The sequence below is a fragment of the Macaca nemestrina genome, chromosome 1, assembly GCF_043159975.1.
Source record: "Macaca nemestrina isolate mMacNem1 chromosome 1, mMacNem.hap1, whole genome shotgun sequence".
Lineage (NCBI taxonomy): Eukaryota > Metazoa > Chordata > Mammalia > Primates > Cercopithecidae > Macaca > Macaca nemestrina.
Window position 1 is genome coordinate 33,882,771 of NC_092125.1, and position 20,671 is coordinate 33,903,441.

Genomic DNA, 20,671 nt, shown 5'->3' on the forward strand with positions numbered 1-20,671 from the left:
AACAGTTATTGGGGACTACTAGATGGGGATGTGGGAGAAGGCAGGGGGCGTGGGCTTATGAAACACTTGTTGTGTACCTATGCTCACTGCCTGGGTGACAGAAACGTTAGGACCCCAAGCTCCAGTGTCATGCAATATTCTCATGTAACAAACCTGCATGTGTACCATGTGTACCATTTAATCTATAAAAAAAGTTGAAAATATTAAAAAACAATAAAAAAATAAAAGTGGTCAGGGAACATGGAAAAAAATAATAAAATACTTAAGCAAAAAGTAATCAAAATGAAGAGGATACATAAAACTTGTACAGAAAAATCTTAACCACTGCTGAATGTGGGTGATGGTTATGTGAAGACTTATTCCATTCTATTTTCCTGTATATTATAAACTTTCATTAAACATTTCAAATAATGATAAAAATAATATAAAGCAAGCTGGGTACAGTAATAGTCAAAGCTACTTGGGAAGCTGAGGCAGGAGGACTGCATGAGCCCAGGAGTCTGAGGATAGCCTAGGCAGCATAATTAGACCCTGTCCCTTAAAAATAAAAAAATCAGTAATGGAAAGATCACTGGAAAATCCCAATATTTGGACACTAGTAACAGCCTCAGTAACCATGGGTCAAAGAGAAAAATCAAAATGGAAATTAAAAGGTATTTTGACATATACTTCAAAACATGCTGTATGCAATAAATACATAAAATTTTATCTGTCAATTTTAAAAAACAAACTTTTTAAAAAATAAAAAGAAAGCTAAAATAGTACTTTGAACTATACTAAAATGGAAAAGTATCACATCAGCTTTTTTGTGATGTGGCTAATACAGTAGTTACAGGAAAATGTATACCACAAAATAACTATATTAGAAAAGAAGGTATCAACTAAACGATCTCAATTTTTACTTTAAGAAATTAGCATATAAGAGCAAATTAAACCCTCAAAAAGTAGAAGAATGAAAATAATTAAGAGCAAAGATTAATGATAACAGAAAACAGACAAATACAGCCTATCAATAAAACCAAGAGCTGGCTCTCTGGGAAGATCAACAAAACTGATAAACTTCTCAGCTAGACTCTTCAGGAAAAAGGTAAGAAGAAACAAAATCCACTGTCAGGTATGAAAGAGGGAAAATCATCATACAATCCAAAGATATTAAGAGAATAATAAGGCAATATTATGAATAATTGTACGCCAAAAAGTTTAACAGCCCTGATAAGATGGACAAATGTCTTAAAAGACACAAACTAATTATAATGCTAAATCAAGAAGAAATGGATAATCTGATTAAATCTCTTAAGAAAATTGAATTGATAATTAAAATTCATTTCTGGAAGCTTCACTGGCAAATTCTACAAAATATTTAAAGAAGAAATAATACTAATTCTATACAAACTTCCAGAAAATCCAGAGGTGGGAGCACTTATGAGGAGAGCATACTGTCATCAAAACCAGACATAGATAGTACAAGAAAACAAGCTACAACCTTATGAGATGGATACTATCAATTATTCCATTTTAGAGATGAAGAAATTTGGCATATAGAAATTCAGGAACTTGCCTAAAATCACAGAACTAATAATTGGCAGGCTACTTCAGAACCCACTCTTTTAAAAATAATGCTGTAAGTGTTTCACAAATTCAATTAGATTCTAGACATTTTTACAAAAGAAAATAGTAATTTGCCCAATACTTACCTAGAGACTATACTGGAACCATTATAGAGATCACTAGCATATGACAATGTGGCTAAAGGTCGTACTGAATTATATCGAGTAAACTTGGACAAGCATTCCTGAAATTCATCCAACTGGCTTGCAGTTCGACTGTCATCTATATGAAAAAAAAAACAAAAAAAAAACAGAAAAAAAAGAAAATAGATGAATTGAACAGCAAAGTAAATCAAAGAGCTACATCCACAAATTAAAAGTTATATTCTAAATACAAAAAACAATATTTAGATTTTACTAAAGACTAGTTTGCACAACTTAACTGGTTAATTTTTCAGCTTTAATAAAAAATGTCTTGGTTCTTTGAAAGACACTGTCTCTTTCCACTATGAATTCTCATTTTTATGGCAATAATTTCTTGGAAAAATAAAAATAATAATAATAAAAGAGTTACTATTTGAGAGTCATTAAAATAAAAATCCATCAATGGAGAATGTGAGGATGTTAAGAAGAGAACATATATCGGATGGGCATTTGTTAGTTTGAAGGAACATGGTTACTGGCATACATATTTATGCCCATGTTTTGTTTAAAATCCAGTTTACAATAACATTAGTTTATAAATAATAAGAAATATTTGCTCAAATAATACACTGAAATGTTTCAAATTCTATTACAGGAAGAGAGTAGAAAACTACAATGTTACGAACTATTCTAAAAAACAAAAAAAGTTTGAAATTGCTCCCATTTACCTCAAAGAGTACCTTCATCAAGAAAAAATAAATTTTCATTCAAATCTCTTGGTGAAATATGAAAAACAATAATTCCATCCAGTGGAAAAGTATACAAATACCTTGGGTAAAGTTCACTTCAGTAAACTATTTGAAGATAAATCATGTGGGATTTAAAACATAAAATCAGTTTACGAAGTACCTGAGAATACAACTAATCTATTCTCCAGTCTATTAATACAAACAGACCTACACTAAAAGCATAAATTTAAAAAAATCACTGCTTTTCAGCACTGTCATTTGAACTTATACTTTCTTTTCTGAAGAATGATAAAAACAATGAGCACTTTAGCTTCCTAGACTGAAACTGAGACAAGTTTGTTATACCACTGTATTTTCATAGCTTCTTTATTCTAAGCTCATACACACACACACACACAAACTTTTCAAGGCAAACGTTCATGATTTCCCTTCTTAAGTGCTGTCTGAAGTAAGAGTAAGCATAATAAAAGATGCCAGAATTATTAAGTCAAAAGAGTTATACAGAAAATATAAAGCACAGTGAAGAACTTATGTTATCTGGAGATACTAGGTTATCTTGAAAACAACAGTTTGCATGACAAAATTTATGTAACAAATATTATTAAAAAACAAAAAACAAAAAACCAGGGTCTGGTGCGGTGGCTCACACCTGTAATCCCAACACTTTGGGAGGCTGAGGCAGGCGGATCACCTGAGGTCGGGAGTTCGAGACCAGCCTGACCAACATGGAGAAGCCCTGTCTCTACTAAAAATACAAAATTAGCCGGGCATGGTGGTGCCTGCCTGTAATCCTAGCTACTTGGGAGGCTAGCCAGGAGAATTGCTTGAACCGGGAGGCAGAGGTTGTGGTGAGCCAAGATCACGCCACTGCATTCCAGCCTGGGCAACAAGAGCAAAACTCCGTTACAAAAAAAAAAAAAAGAAAGAAAAAGAAAAAGGAAAAATAAATAACATTACTTGAGGAAACTGAGTGAGCTTTTGTCCCTGATACTTTACAAATTTTACAGATTTAAACACTAAGTAAATTCATCAAAACACCTAGATTTAAAGGGTACAATTAGTTGTGCTTCCATTCTAAAGAGAGCAAACGGAATTACCTAATAGGCAATATCATAATGGTACTGAGATAAAACTCTCGCTCTACAAAAATTATTCTCAGGAAATTCCACATATTATAAATAAAACATGGGTTATTTGCAAAACTAAAAATCACAACCATACTGCAGAGTGGTCTGGATATAATAGTTAATGATTATTTTTATATGGAAACCTATTACTGTGAGTTATTTAACATTCCACATACTGGAAAGATGGTTGGTTTTATTAATTTAAAACCTGTTTCAATGTTATCCTATTCATGCCCATTTTGATATCAATTCCTAAGTACATAAAACAAGCATTCTAATATTGTGTATTCTGTTCTAGGTTAACAGTCCTGTTCTAGGCTAACTGGATTTCTGCCTATCATATAAGCTCATTAATGGCTACTTTCAACAGAAACCATAAAGAAAACAATAAAACTAGTTATTTCAGTATCTGAAAGTACAGTAATTGGTTTTAACTTATGAGGTTACAAAAAGGTAGAATTTCGTTTGCGTGGTGTTTTATCATCAACATCCAAACATATCTGCTGGTATATCACCTCTCCTATCCTAATTACAAATTGGTTTGTAAAAGTGTATTCAATGTCTCTTTTCTTTCTCCTAATGCTTTATAATTAACTTCCTCTTTCAATTACAATGGAAACTCCAAAGTAATAGTTCTTTAATATCCATCTCTCAGTTTGAAAGTTGGAAATAAAAGTTAGGGAATACAGATGGATTTAGATTCTCATTTGAAAATATACAAAGGACAATCAACCTCTTAGCTACACCGTTTCAGAGAAGTTAAAATTTCCCCTTTACAGTCAAAGGTACTAGGAGGAACTTAAAATCCAGCAATATAATTACACTAGGTAGCTAACATAAGATTCCTGAAAACTAGAGACATGTTTTAGGTACAATACAGTCACACCCACACAAATAAAAATCTATCTAATTTTCCTCCTGGTTTTATTATTCTACTGTCTTGTAAAGCTACCTCCCAAAAATAAAATGACTTGTGATGACCTTTACTATTCCATACCATGCCTATGCTGTTAGTGACTTAAAGATTATTAACAACAGCCTACCCCAATCTCTTTCCCACCTCTTTTTTTAAAGGTCTGCTACTTGCCTATAGTTGTATTTCAACATCATACCAACAAATAATGTATTGAAGGGTTAACATGAACTCTGCCAGTCAGAATGCAGATATTGGGCTACTTTCAACTTAACAACTTCCTCTGGTAGTTTATATTTATAGATTATTACACAAGCACAATAAGGGGCTCAATTCACAGGCCATAAATGAAAGCTTTCCATGTATAAAAACTGTTTGTTGTTAATTTCAAAAAACAAGCAAATCTTGGCTTCTCCCTTGGTCTTCAGAGGAAAAATGCTTTGTAAATCTAATATATTTTTTCCTATACCACCAATCGGGAGGCAAATTTGTCTGTAGGATCTAAGCAACATGTAGGTTATAAATAATATAAACATATTTATTCAAGAGAAAACCAACACTCAGTTTTTAACAACCAATAACATATCAGACCATTTTTTTTCTCTCTTAGTGGGGTTTAAGTAGATACCCCATTAATGACATGAATTAATTGAGCACCCAACAGGTACCAAGCATTGTATCTTATACATGTCACTTACAATCATTAAAAAACCCATTAGGGTTAATGTCTCTACTTCATAGATGAGCAAAGACACTGAGAAAGACTAAAGAACAGAGTTAAGAAAAAGAGGAAAAATTAAATTACTTTTTTACAGTAATAGAAATATCCTATGCTATCACATCCATGTCTTTGCATATGTTATTTCCTCTACTTTGAACACGTTTCTAAGTATCTTTTTCAGTTAATTTATACTAGAATAGCACATATACAACTCCTCTGAAATCCCTACACTGATCATTCCCTTACACCTCTCCATTTTCAACTCAGCCTGGATTTTTTACTACCAGTTATATTAGTGAATATTATCTATTTTCATGATACTCCTGTAAATTTATTTAACACATAACATCACACAGAACTGCTTTATCTGTTGCTTTCCCTGACTCTATTTACAACACTCCTTAATGACAGAAACCAGTTTTTTCATCTTTTTATTCTCAGCACAGAGGACAGTGCTTAGAACTTCATGTTTATTTAATGTTAAATAGGAGGCAACTGAATGAAACTTATTTTTGTTAGCTACATATTCATGGCTGACTTTCTTTTTAACTTTATCTAGCTTGCCAGATAAAGATTCAGAATTCGCAAATATAGAAAACAATTGTCATTGGAAAATAACATTCTCTAAGATCACTAAGAACCTCCATGATCATCTGGTAGACTGTGTCAAAAACACACACTTTTGCTTTGCAATTAGGACCTTCCGTAAATTCAGCACAAAAACCCAGAAACAGATCTGAAATGTAGATTTCAGATAATTTGAGAAGGTCTAAATATATACCTGAGATACGAGACATCCTTGTAGAAAAGTAACACTGCTCCAAGTCTTCAAAATGAGCAGTAAGTCGTTTTCGTCTTGATGCTAATGTGCTGTTATACCAAGGCTGTTTCTTTGTCTAAAATAATAAGACACGTAACTTAGAATAAACAATACTCTTCTTTTGCACAGAATACTCAAATGTTTGAGCATTTATTTACCTTCAGAAGTTCATCACAGTAAAATGATTACAAATGGTAAAAAAAAAAACTATAATTCTGAGGTATTTTCAAAATTGTCTTTTAACGTGAAAATAGATACCAAATTCATTCACAGAATGATTAAAACTAACAATGATTTTAAAACTAAGCTCTAAAGGACAGTTTTACAAGACTAAAATGAGAAACATCTTCAATTCTACAAATAAAATGAAGACAGAATTCATTATGCCATTCTAAAATTTAGAATTTTGGGAATTTTAATATCCAGAAATTGTTAGAAAATAATTATCAAATAGAAAATGACTTTTTCCAACAAAATAAGAGGACACAAACTAATGGAAGAACATTCCATGCTCATGGATAGGAAGAATCAATACCGTGAAAATGGCCACTTCTGCCCAAGGTAATTTTTAAATTCAATGCCATCCCCATCAAGCTACCAATGACTTTCTTCACAGAATTGGAAAAAACTACTTTAAAGTTCATACGGAACCAAAAAAGAGTCCACATTGCCAAGACAATCCTAAGCAAAAAGAACAAAGCTGGAGGCATCATACTACCTGACTTCAAACTATACTACAAGGCTACAGTAACCAAAACAGCACGGTACTGGTACCAAAACAGAGATATAGACCAATGGAACAGAACAGATGCCTCAGAAATAACAACACACAGCTACAACCATCTGATCTTAGATAAACCTGACAAAAACAAGAAATGGGGAAAGGATTCCCTATTTAATAAATGGTGCTAGGAGAATTGGCTAGCCATATGTAGAAAGCTGAAACTGGATCCCTTCCTTACATCTTATAAAAAAATTAATTCAAGGTGAATTAAAGAGTTAAATGTTAGACCTAAAACCATAAAAACCCTTGAAGAAAACCTAAGCAATACCATTCAGGACACAGGCATGGACAAGGACTTCATAACAAACATCAAAAGCAATGGCCACAAAAGCCAAAATTGATAAATGGGATCTAATTAAACTAAAGAGCTTCCGCACAGCAAAAGAAACTACCATCAGAGTGAACAGGCAACCTACAGAATGGGAGAAAATTTTTGCAATCTATCCATCTGACAAAGGGCTAATACCCAGAATCTACAAAGAACTTAAACAAATTTACAAGGAAAAATCAAACAACCCCATCAAAAAGGGGGCAAAGGATATAAACAGACACTTTTCAAAAGAAGACATTTATGCAGCAAACAGACATATGAAAAAATGCTCATCATCACTGGTCATCAGAGAAATGCAAATCAAAACCACAATGAGATGCCATCTCACACCAGTTAGAATGGCGATCGTTAAAAAGCTGGAGAGGATGTGGAGAAATTGGAACATTTTTACACCGTTGGTGGGACTGTAAACTAGTTGAACCATTGTGGAAGACAGTGTGGCGATTACTTGAGGATCTAGAACTAGAAATATCATTTGACCCAGCCATCTCATTACTGGGTATATACCAAAAGGATTATAAATCATGCTACTACAAAGACCCACGCACTTGTATGTTTATTGCGGCACTATTCACAATAGCAAAGACTTGGAACCAACCCAAATGTCCATCAATGATAGACTAGATCAAGAAAATATGGCACATATACACCATGGAATATTATGCAGCCATAAAAAAGGATGAGTTCATGTCCTTTGTAGCGACATGGATGAAGCTGGAAACCATCATTCTGAGCAAACTATCGCAAGGACAGAAAACCAAACACCACATGTTCTCACTCATAGGTGGGAATTGAACAATGAGAACAGTTGGACACAGGGCAGGGAACATCACACACCAGGGCCTGTTGTGGGGTGGGGGAGGGGGGAGGGGTAGCATTAGGGATACCTAATGTAAATGACGAGTTAATGGGTGCAGCAAACCAACATGGCACATATATACATATGTGACAAACCTGCATGTTGTGCACATGTACCCTAGAACTTAAAGTATAATAATAATAATAATAAAAGAATGAACTGCTGATACATACAAAACAGAATGAATCTCACAAACACTGAATAACAGTCATACACAAAAGGTAATGTTATTTCGTAACTTTGTCATATAAGGATTAAAAACAGGTGAGTTATGAGTTTCTAGAAGTGAGAATAATATTTGCCCCTGAAGAACTGGGACTGAATTTGAAAGTAGTATAAGGCAAGATGAATGTTCCATATCTTCATCTAGGCGTTGTGCAATCACATGTATGTGTCTGTCAAATCTCATTCAAGCAAATACATAAGATCTGTGCTTTTCTTTATATGTATTTTACCTCCATTTCAAAAAAGGCAAAATAAAAGATTATTTTATTATTATTACTTCCAAATAACAAAAAAAAGGAAAATGAGTTACTTTTTCATTATCCCTACACTGTAGCCTTACAACCTGGAATTATCGGAATCATTCTTAACTATAAATAGCTACTTGGCTGGGTGCAGTGGCTCACACCTGTAATCCCAGCACTTTGGGAGGCCGAGTCGGGTGCATCACTGGAGGTTGGCAGTTCAAGACCAGCCCGACCAACATGGAGAAACCCCATCTCCACTAAAAATACAAAATTAGCTGGGCATGGTGGTGCATGCCTGTAATCCCAGCTACTCGGGAGGCTGAGGCTGGAGAATCACCTGAACCAGGGAGGCGGAGGTTGTGGTGAGCCGAGGTCATGCCACTGCACTCCTGCCTGGGCAACAACAGCAAAACTCCGTCTCCAAAAAAAAAAAAAAAAAATCTATTTAATATTGATTATCAGATTAAGAGGCAATAATATACACATGCCAAAGAGTTTGATATACTCATTAGAAGAACAAAATAACAAAATCAGATACAAAGGCAATAAACTTGAAAAATGTTAGTATAAAAATCCTATAAAAAACAAAGGTTTTTGGTCCTAAATATATGTTATTTACTTGCTGGCACAACTTCACCAATAACTATACCACAATGCCAAATGCATAAAGTAAAAAGTACTAAGGTACTGTAGTGTATGTTACAGTGTATCCCTGCTTTGATAAAACTAGATGGGAGGAGGTAAGAGTCATATTTTAAAGCACTGCCTCAATCTGAGAACTAAACTCTGAATTTTTTTCTTTCTTGCCCAAATTCCTATTTAAGAAGACTGCGGAGTCATGCCTTACAAACAATAACATCTCATCAGATGGGTTTTATTTAACCCTATATAATCTCTCTTAGTTTTCAACCTGACTCTGAATAATGTCACATGACAGATAAAGAAGGAAATCAATATACTTTATCCCCAAATATGGTTTTTGCTATATTTTGAAATGACCCTGCAAAGCAGTCTTTTGTGGGGAAAATCTTGCATCTGTATTAACATAACTACACCTTCCCCCTTCCAGGCCCTCCCAATCCTGAAGAGATTCTAACTGAGAGTCCAGCCTAATTGGGAAACATCTGCCATCTACAGCCTCTAAAGGTGGCCACCTATGAGACTTCATCTACATAAAAATTTTGGTCTTCGGAACCCCTTATCTTAACCCAGACTCTCCTTTCTATTAATTTCAGATCTTTAGATAGTAACTTATCTCTCTGAACCAAGAGCCAATCAAAAAATCTTTGAATCCATGTGTGACCTGTAAGCCAATCCCTGTTCCCACCCCGTGTCCCTGCCTGCTGTCCCGCCTTTCCAGATTGAATCAATGTAAACTTCATAAGTAATGATAGGTGTCTTATGTATCCTTAAAATGTATACCAACCACCTTGGGCACATGTTCTCAGGACCTCTTGAGACTGTGCCTCGGGCCAGGGTCACTCATTTTGGCTTTTTTTTTTTTTGGCTCCAAATAAACCTCTTTTAAAAAAAGTTTATTTGACTCTAAATAAACTTCTTTAAATATTTTATAGCATTTGACTCTCTTTGTCAACAATTCACAAGAAAGTAAGATAATTTTCAAAGACTTAACAGACAAACAGGAAGGTGAACTCAGAGATGTAATGATAAACAAAATGTAACAGCAGCAGCACAGGGCAGGGGCAAGAGGAGGACAATACCTAAACAAAACAAGTAACTGAATTGCGATTTGGAGAATTAAGTCCAGGGACCACAAGTAGAGAAACTGAAAACAGAATTTACAAACTAGAAGAGAAATCTGAAAGAACGGCCCAGAATGTAGGATAAAAGCCAGGAAGACAAAAAATTTGAAAAACAATGTAACAGGCATGAAAGAATAATAGTTTGAAATATGCCCAGAGACCCAGAAGAAAAGATCAAGAAACTAAAAGAAATACTGGAAGAGTTGATAGCTGAGATTTTTCCAGAACTGAAAACAGACAAGAACACATAGATAAATTATTCTGATCAAGTGAGATAATTAAAAAGAAACCCACAATTAGACACACTAAGGTGAAACTGTGTTTTTGGCTATACAGCAAAAAGATCTTAAAATCAGAAGAAAGATCATTCATTTAGGAACAATAATTAAAAAGGCAAAATGCTTTTCAAGAGCAGTCGAAAGCTAGAACAAAAAGGACATCAATAATCTTAAAAAAGTTGAGACAAAGTTAATTCCAACCTAAAATTCAGAACCCCAAAAGGCTATCTCACAACATCATAAACAAAAATGAAGCTTATTACCAGTGAGCCATCTCTAAAAGAATTTCTGCCTGTAATCCCAGCTATGCGGGATTGAACTGGGATTGAACCCAGGAGCCGGAGGTTGCAGCGAGCCGAGATCGCGCCACTGTGCCACTGTACTCAAGCCTGGGCGACACAGCGAGACTCCGTTTCAAAAAAAAAAAAAAAACTCTGAAATTGTGTACTTGAATAATACAATGACATACACTGGAAGATCTGAGACACAAAATGAAAAAGAGAGCAAGGAAACTAGCAAATAAATGATTATAAATATTACTGTTAATTATCATATTTAGTTTATGGGGCTTAAGAATAAGACAAAAACTATCCAACTAACAACATATAACTCAGAAGAAAGTGACAAAAGTTGCATTCTGGAGCTCTTATACTGTTCAGGAAGGTAATTAAGATACTCTGTTTAGATGATAAGTGTGAATAAATTTCAAGGACAACTACTGAAAGCACAGTGACAGAATAGGTAACAATCAAACCAGAAGAGGGATGGTGAGAGGCAGTAAAAAAGTAAGAAAAAAATCAAAAACTGAGAAAAACAGTAAGTATAATAAGTAAAAAAAAATGAAATTATATCAGTATTAGCAATAAATAAATGGAAATAATCATAATAGAAATAGTGACAGAATAGATAATTTAAAATAAAGGTATGCTATCTGCTAAAGAAATACTTAAAACAGAGACAAACTAAAAAATTGGGATAACATGAAAGAGTACTAACTAAAAGAGAAAAAACAGATTCAAGATGAAAACATTAATAAGGATGAAAATAGCCACTGCATATGAGAAAAAGTTCAATTTAACAATTATATACCTGTCTGTATGTAATAATAGAGCGTTAACCTTTTTCAGGCAGAAATTGCCAGAGAAATAGACAAACCTATTAACACAATGGGAGATGAATCTTCAAGTCAACTGAGTTATGCAACTAGTGTTATGCAAGTAACACTAGTTTATATATGGCCAAATATGAAATTTGATATAGTGAACACATAGAAAACACTATACCTAATTAAAAAATAGGCATTCTTCTTAAGCATGCATGGAACATTTACAAAAACTGATCATGTACTATGTTACTGGATAGTATGTTTACAATCTTGAGAAAGGGCAGAATTTCTTAAATGAATCACAAAGTATTAATTATAAAAATTATAAATTTCATGACATAGAAATTAAGAACTTCTGTTCACCAAAATCCATCATTAAAAAGGTGAGACAAGAAGATACAAAAATAAGAAGATATTTGCAAAATCCAAAAACAAATGATTAGTATCCAGAATACATCTATTTCTCTAAGACCAACACAAAAAAATGAGAAAAGACTTGAAACGCCATTTTACAAAAGACAAAATATAAAGGCCAATAAATATAAGAAAAGGTGCTGTTTTATAGTGACAGGAAAATAAAAATTAAAGTCACAACTATGTTCTATTTATTACCACTAAGGTGACAATCATTTTGAAGTCCAACAATACTAATTATCAGCAAGAATGCTGAGAACCTGGAACTCATATACTCATGTAGTGGGAGTTTTAAATTGATAAAAGCATGCTGGAAAACAATTTGTTACTAACTCAAAATATAAATTTTGCATATCCAATGCCCTTCAATTCCTCTCCTAGGTACATATCTAGGGAAACTCTTGCACCTTTGCATCTGGAGACATGTACAAAGATGCCCTTAATAGCAAGAACAACAAAAACACTAGAAATACATATAATGTATACAGATTGAATTGAAAAATTGTAATAAATTAACACAATGGAATATTATACATCAGTGACAATCAACTACAGCCACAGGCATCAGCAATTAATCTCTGAAAAAACAAATCTCAGAAACCTACGTACTAAAATATTTTTATAAAGTTCAAATATAGCCAAAACAAATAATATAGGCGTGTGTATACATGTGGTAAAACTTTTTAAAAAGCCAACATACTGATAAACATAAATATCAGAAAAATAATTATATTTCGATAGGAAGCAGGTGATAAAATTGGTTAGGAACACATGAGTAACCTGTATACTACTTTTAATGTTCTATTATTAAATAACACAAAAGCTGGTTCCATGAAAGTTTTACTATATTTCTAATTTACATATTAATGAAATATATTCCTTTGTAGGTACCAACATATTTTTTATAAATACTAAGATTGTAATTCTAGATTTTAGCCTATAGATCTCTTAAAAAGTGATATGACTGGGCGTGGTGGCTCATGCCTGTAATCCCAGCAGTTTCAGAGGCCGAGGTGGGCAGATCACGAGGTCAAGAGACTGAGACTATCCTGGCCAACATGGTGAAACCCTGTCTCAAAATATAAAAATTAGCAGCCAGGCGTGGTAGCTCACGCCTATAATCCCAGCACTTTGGGAGGCTGAGAAGGGTGGATCACGAGGTCAGGCGATCAAGACCATCCTGGCTAACATGGTGAAATTCCGTCTCTACTAAAAACGCAAAAAACTTAGCTGGGCATGGTGGTGGGTGCCCACAGTCCCAGCTACTTGGGAGGCTGAGGCAGGAGAATGCCATGAACATGGGAGGCGGAGCTTGCAGTGAACAGAGATCACGCCACTGCACTCCAGCCTGGGTGACAGAGTGAGAGACTCCGTCTCAAAAAACAACAACAAAAAAATTAGCCGGGCATGGGGGTGCACACCTGTCGTCCCAGCTACTCGGGAGGCTGAGGCAGGAGAATCGCTTGAACCCAGGAGGCGGAGGCTGAGGTTGCAGTGAGCCGAGATTGCACCACTGCACTCCAGTCTGGTGACAGAGCGAGACTCTGTCTCAAAAAAAAGAGAAAAAAAAAGTGATCTGTTTAATGGAAAAACATGTAAGACTTCAAAGTCTGAAAGATGAGAATAATTAACAATAATTAGAAACAGGGCATATAAAACAAATAAGTAGTCAGCAACACTGTTTTATTTTATTTTACTTATTTATTTGGCTTCCAGTTTTTACAGTAAACTCACTGTCTCAATTATTTTCCAATATTTATTCTTGACATTTCTTAAATTTATTCAAAACCCTAGAGCAAATCCTTTATTCAAAAACCCTACAAGCAACTAGGTTGCCTCAAAATTGTTGGTAAATATGCAACACTTGGGTCTTCGTCATATGCCAGTTTAATTATTAAATTACAAATAATATTAATATAAAAAATAGAAATGTGCTATGTATGCAGAGATAAATGTTTTGAAAATATATACTGGATTCAGATAGTCTACAAGGCTAATCCTCAAATAAAACAATCTCAAATTAAGCTCTTTTACTTAGAGGTAGATATAAATACGACACAAATCAAACAGAAATATTCATCAATCATGTTAATTTTACCTATCTTGGCTCTAAAGAAAAATGATCACATCTACCAAACTCAAAGATAATTAAATTTCACCACAGCAAAAACAGAAGCCTATCTTATTTGGTCATTGGAAAAAGTTAAAAACAAAAAAAGAAAGTCCTCAAATAAATGCTAGAAAGTTAACAGGCATACTATGAAGATAAAAGAGCAAATTAGATGATTATACAAAAAAAAATTTATGGTCAGCCTGTAAATTATGAAAAATCTTTACAAATATAACGACTTTAATTCCCAATAAATGCAATTAACATGAAAACAGAAAAGCAGCAATCAAAACTGAATATTCTATTTCATATACTTAATATAAAATAGTGAAGTACAAAAGCACTGAGATCTTCAAAAGACTAATGAAATCAATGCTTGTCTAATCAACGCTTGTTACTTCTAAAAGAAGTAACTTACCATGGCAAAGTTCTCTGTCAATTCCACTAAGAGAAGAGTCCTACTTTAAATGAAACTAAAAGTGTCTGTATGGTTGACTGAAACCTGAAATTTTTCCAATCTATAAATACTTTTTTCTCAAACTAATTTCATAAATTAACACTGCACGGAAAACTATCATTATCTGCACAATAAGTAAACTTTGTAAGTTCAGGGAATACATACAAAATAATAAATTATTAAACCCATACACACATTTTCATACAAGAAGATTTAATGACTAGTTTTAAAGCAAAAAATTACAGAATTCAGAATAGTGGTTATCATACTGTGATCCCCAAAATGTGGCTGACGACCACTGGAGGCTCTCTAAGATCTTTTCAGGAATCTGGGAGGACAAAGCTATGTTCTTAAAAACGTAAGATGCTATTTGCGGCCTGATGTGGTGGCTCACACCTGTAATCCCAGCTCTTTGGGAGGCCAAGGCAGGCAGATCACTTGAATCCAGGAGATCCAGACCAGCCTGTGCAACAAGGCAAAACCCTGTCTCTATAAAAAACACACAAAAAATTAGCTGGACATGGTGGTGCACACCTGCAGTCCCAGCTATTGGGGAGGGTGAGGTAGGAGGATGGCTCGAGCCCAGGGGATGGCTGCAGTGAGCTGAGATCCTACCACAGTACTCCAGCTGGGGTGAGAGAGCAAGACCCTGTCTCAAAAAGAAAAAAAAAAAAATCTTTGCAATTTTCATTGTGCTTATGTTTGTACTTGTGATACAAAAGCAAAGATCAGTATAAGACTGCTGGTCTCTTAGCACAAATAAAGGCAATGGCACCAAATCCCGCTGGTAGATACTGTTCTTCACTACTACATAATTTTTTAAAAAACATATAAAAATCTAAGAATCAGTTCACTTAAGGATGCCCTTAACAAGGCCACACAAAGTAACTGCATTATATCCAGGCCTTGGCATGTATACCTTTTTACTATTCTGCGTCAAAATGGGAAGTATGCGCTGTGCTTTACCTGCTAGCAGGACTCTCTCTCACTTTGCTGAGCGTCTTTTTTTTTTTCCTTTTTGCCCAATAAATTCCACTTTCCTCACCCTTCTTGGTGTTCACGAGCCTAATCTTTCCTAGTTGTGTGACAAGAGCCTGGTTTTAGCTGAACTAAGGAGAAAGTTCTGCAACATTTTTGCTGCCCAACGTGGGGCCAAAGGAAGGGTGAGTAAAATGTGAACCCAAAACCTCTCACTTTCGCTTTTGAGCCTTGTGGTCCTATGGCACGCTTCTTCTTTTTTTTTCAGGACAGTAAGGGCCCCCGTCTTTTCTTTTACAATACTGGAGGTGGTCCACACCGACTTCAATGGCCACAGACTTGGGCTCAGGATGGTTGGGTGAATGGCAGCTCACTGCTCCCCTTACCTTCTGGTTTGGGTGTGTGGCCATGTTTGCCACATGAGTGTGCAGTGTCCAATGGCCATACAGGGCGGGAATAAGGCATAGCCACTGCCCAGGTCTCAAGGCAGCCTCGGGGGCCTGGGCCCTGCGTGGCTGACTGGCCAGACTACCATTGGTCTGAGACAGAGGGAAAGGAACCCATTTGTATAAGACTAAGGGGTTCTTCCCCCAGGGTTACCCTTACATTATGAACTTTTTTTTTTTTTTTTTTTTTTTTTTGTCTACCTATTAGCAGTTAACTTTTATGTGAGAGGAATTTTTTTTTTCTTTTTAGAAAATGTTTTACTAGGCCAAGACCCCAACTATCACTATTTATATTCTCTGTAAAGTTTTAACTATGAAAAAGGATTTAGGATGTTAGTCTTAAGCTGTAGCCAATCTGGTCTGCTTTAAATTACTTTCTGTATGGTAAGCAGCAAACTCTGCTGCAGGCCTCCATCTTGTTTTACTTCCTTGGGAGCCAGACCTGTAACCACAAGGCAATGTTTTGCTCTGCCTCTGCCATTTTACATTTGTGGCCTGGTGTTCAATCCTGGCTTAGGGAATGAGTCCTTTCTGGTTTGGTATCTGTGCAACCTTTGCTATTTGTTGACTCTCTTCCCTTCCACGAACCGCCTTGGATTTTACTTTCTTTGAGCCTTTAGTAAAGTTTGAAAGTCAGAAATATTGGCCACTTGGGATGGCTAAAGTCAGGTAATAGGGAATTTAAAAGAATTTTCTTAAACAACCCTCAGCTTAATTAAAAGTAGATATCCAAGTTGTAGGCATATATATAAGGTCTTTATGTTTTTCTTTTCTTGGACCTTGTTTTGTTGAAAAAAAGTCTTTTTCTCAGCCAACTGAATTATTTTTCTCCATTTTTCCTTGCCACTCTCAATGCACACATGAGAAGGAAGAGACCTCTTTTTTCCTCATGGAACACCAGTAATTAAAAACAAACAGATCTCTCTCAAAATCTGTTTCTGCCTCATTTATGCCTGTTTGTTAGGCCTTAGAAACTGAATGTTTTCCTAGCCCTGTCTCTTAAAGGTTCCACCCGGGGCCAATAATCCAATTAGGAGATTGGCAAATGAAAGATCTTATGACAACTGGGTTTTCTTCTATCTGTGTACTTATTTATGTGTTGTGTATGTGATGGCTATTAAAAAAAACTCTAATAGGCTGGGTGCAGTGGCTCAAGCCTGTAATCCTAGCACTTTGGGAAGCTGAGGCAGATGGATCACCTGAGGTCAGGAGTTTGAGACCCACCTGGCCAGCATGGTGAAACCCCAACTCTACTAAAAATACAAAAAGTAACCAGATATGGTGGCACACGCCTGAAATCCTGGCTACAAGGGAGGCTGAGGTGGGAGAGTCGCATGAACCCAGGAAGCGGAGGTTGCAGTGAGCCGAGATCGTGCCGCTGCACTCCAGCCTGGAAAACAGAGTAAAACTCCATCTCAAAAAAAAAAAAAAAAAGCTCTAATTGGCCTAAAGGAAGATAAACGCTTTGATCAAATATTTTTTGAAAGGAAAATAAAAGCTGTGGTACCTTTCAGTTCATGTGACTTTAATCTTTGAGAAATAAAAACAGCCTTCAAGATTATTGGTAAAATGCAGATGTCATTAAAATGTAAATAGGTAAACTAAATTATATAGGTCAGATATTAGGTTTGCTAAATGTTTTAAGGTTATAACCTGTTTTTTTTGGTTTATGAGAACCATTTAACTTGATGGCTTCACATTTGGTAAAACCTAGCGACATATGGAACTAACTATGCCCTTAATTATGCTGGAAGAAGTCAAACCTTGGCTGCACCAAACAATTAATTAAAACAACTTACCAGGTTTTACATTAAAGTTAAAATTGCTAAGAGTTACCATTATAATATGTAATTGAAACTACTGGAAATAGATTTACATGTGAGGTGTGTTATGATGTGTTTTTAATAAAACATTTTAAGAAGGCATGGAAATGTAAAATTTTGCCTAGGGTCTAAGGATTGTTTTGAATTAGATAAGATAAAGCTAAAAGTTCAAACAAGTGATGGAGGGATTGTAAAAATTAATCTTCCAAAATAAATTCTGTGTTAACATACTAACTTCAAAAAGGCATTATATGGTTTTTCTGTAAACTAAGCATTAAAATAAAAGCAGAAAAACATACTCTTAAGGAACTAATCTGCTCTTTAGGAAAATTTGTAAAGGGTTATAAAAGGTTTTTGTTTTTCAGATTTCTGAGTCATCATTTTGGCAAAATAAATAACTTACCTGGAATAATCTGCAATTCTATTTCATAACATCAAGAGTTTTAAGCCTCTAACATATTTAACAGGCTTCCCAAAATCAAACTTCAGTTTTGAAATTGTCTTTCCTGACGCCCAGCTTTTGGATGCTGCAGAGAGTCCCTGGAGTATCCAAAAGAGGGGTAAACAGAACATGTTTACTTACATGAGATTGCCAAAATGGTGTTCAATATTCTTTAGGTTTTATTTTGGTGATTACTACTAATATATGTTTCAAAACTGTATGGGATTCCAAAAATTCTGATGTCTAAAGTATATGCTATCTGTCATAATTAAGGTTGTCATGTTAAGCTACTGTAAACCACAGAGATAACTGAATTACTTTGTCAATTGTGTTTCTAACTGTAACTACCCTGGATATTTTGTTTTTCACAGATAATTGCTGTCTTGTTTTGATCTTTTTTAAAAAAAATGGCTTATAACAAGCTATATGACTCTAACAGGCACTCTCAAACACAGGTTTCTAATAACTTTGGAGACTGTAACATTACAACACAGGAAAAACATGCAGGACTCATGAAGAGCTAAAATGAATATCAAGCAAAACAAGAGTTAACTAAATGAACTGAACTCATAGAAAACTGGGGCAATCTTTTTAACTTTTGTTTGCAATATTGCTGATCCTTGTTTTGTTTTTTCAGAGCCAAGGAAACTTATTCTGAACTATTTACAGCCTCTAATAATTGAGTATGGTACATTCCTGTGAACAAAATTTGAAGCATATTTGTCTCTCCCCGCCCCCGCCTGGCTTCTCCAGAATTTGGAAACTAGTTGTAAGTGTTCTTAACTTATGGCAATATAGTTGTTTACATCAGTGCAATAAGAATCCATTTTCTTTTGCAACAGGATGCAACTGGAGAAATGCTGTTTTACCAAGGCTTAACTTGAAGGGTATGCTTCCCTTTAAGGAGTCAAACTTGACTTGCAGAGCCAATAAAAGCCCCTTGGGAAAACTGGCCTCATAGCCTTGTCTACACAGCCACTACAGGGTCCCTGATCTGTGATAACTAAAGAATGTCACCTTGTGACAGGCCCAGGAGCTCCAACTTTATTTTGAGACTTTAAGAGGGCCAGATCACCCAACTCAGGCATTTGAGGATACAAAATGATGGCTGGGCTTGGCTTTAAAAGGTCTTATCAGGATTCCTTGTGGAACAGAGTTCCATCCAAGCCAATCTAAAAGGCCGATGTAAAAATAATTAAGCTCGCTGCACTTTAGACAAATAATCAGGCCAAGTATAAGACTAAAGTCTATTTTGTGAACAACTCAATCCTATCATGATTTGTTTTTTAACAAAAATAAGGACAAGCTGGGTGTGGTAGCTCACGCCTGTAAACCCAGCACTTAGGGAGGCCGAGGCAGGCGGATCACCTGAAGTCAGGAGTTCAAGACTAGCCTGGCCAACATGATGAAACGCCATCTTTACTAAAAATACAAAAATTACCCAGGTGCGGAGGCAGGCACCTGCAATCCCAGCTACTTGGGAAGCTAAGGCAGGAGAATCGCTTGTACCCAGGAGGCGGAGGTTGCAGTGAGCCAAGATAGTGCCATTGCACTCCAGCCTGGGCACAAGAGTGAGACTTTGTCTCAAAACAAAAGGAGACTGGAGAGAGATAAATTATGTTTCAAGACGTATCATACATTTGTCATTAAATTCTAAACTCCTTAGTTGTTTTTAAGTTTTTGCCTACATTTTAGACTAACCCTGCTTGTTATGGTGAACCAACCAGTAGTTTCCAGCTGCAGCTCAAAAAAAAAAAAGAAAAAACAAAAAAACAAAAGGGATGGGTAATATAGAAATCTGGAACAATATTCAAGTTCTGAGCAACTGTTCTGCTGGGTGATGGGAATAAATAGGATGCCCAACACTTGGAGGTTTCCTTTTTAGGAAACCTAAGAACAAGGGAGCTAACCAAAGACAAGAACTATGCACCCAAATCTTAGCAGGCATTAACTATAGCTATCAGTTATCTGGGGTGTCATAAGACATCCTTTTCTCCCTTGTTGGAGGAGGACTCAATTCCACAGCTTCACCTTAGCATTCAGCTTAAGAAAAGGAATCCATGCAACACTCCCCACCCCCCAAGACACATTTTTGTCTCAAACTCAATTCCAAGCTTTAGGTCAAAGCCATTGGAAAGAAAACTGGATCTGATGGATCCAGAGGCAGATGATAACAGAACTTAAAAAAGGAACAGCATAGGTGAGCATGACTGATTTCTTACTGATGAAACCAAGATTCCCATTGCATAAAGTTCATGCTACTATCCACGGCATAAAAAAGGTCTAGGGAATTCAAAGACTACTGACAGCAAGGAAGATATGGTGTATATGGGTAAGAGTGAATACTCCCACCCTGTAGCATGCCCCTCCCCCCATTAACATCAGTGAAA

At 35.5% G+C, this 20,671-nt stretch overlaps 1 protein-coding gene across 9 annotated transcripts in view; it reads right to left on the reverse strand.

Moving 5' to 3' along the window:
- Positions 1 to 20,671, reverse strand: part of COP1 (COP1 E3 ubiquitin ligase) — a 281,153-nt gene that overhangs the window by 152,924 nt on the left and 107,558 nt on the right. For all 9 annotated transcript variants that reach the window (XR_011611267.1, XR_011611266.1, XM_011746116.3 and 6 more), the window contains 2 exons: positions 5,983 to 6,097; positions 1,695 to 1,830 (listed from right to left, as the gene is read on the reverse strand). Coding sequence is in view for 7 of the 9 variants with exons in the window: in XM_011746116.3 (XP_011744418.1) it covers positions 1,695 to 1,830; positions 5,983 to 6,097 (251 nt within the window). In the remaining 2 variants the exon portion in view is untranslated. The remainder of the gene's footprint in view (positions 1 to 1,694; positions 1,831 to 5,982; positions 6,098 to 20,671) is intronic.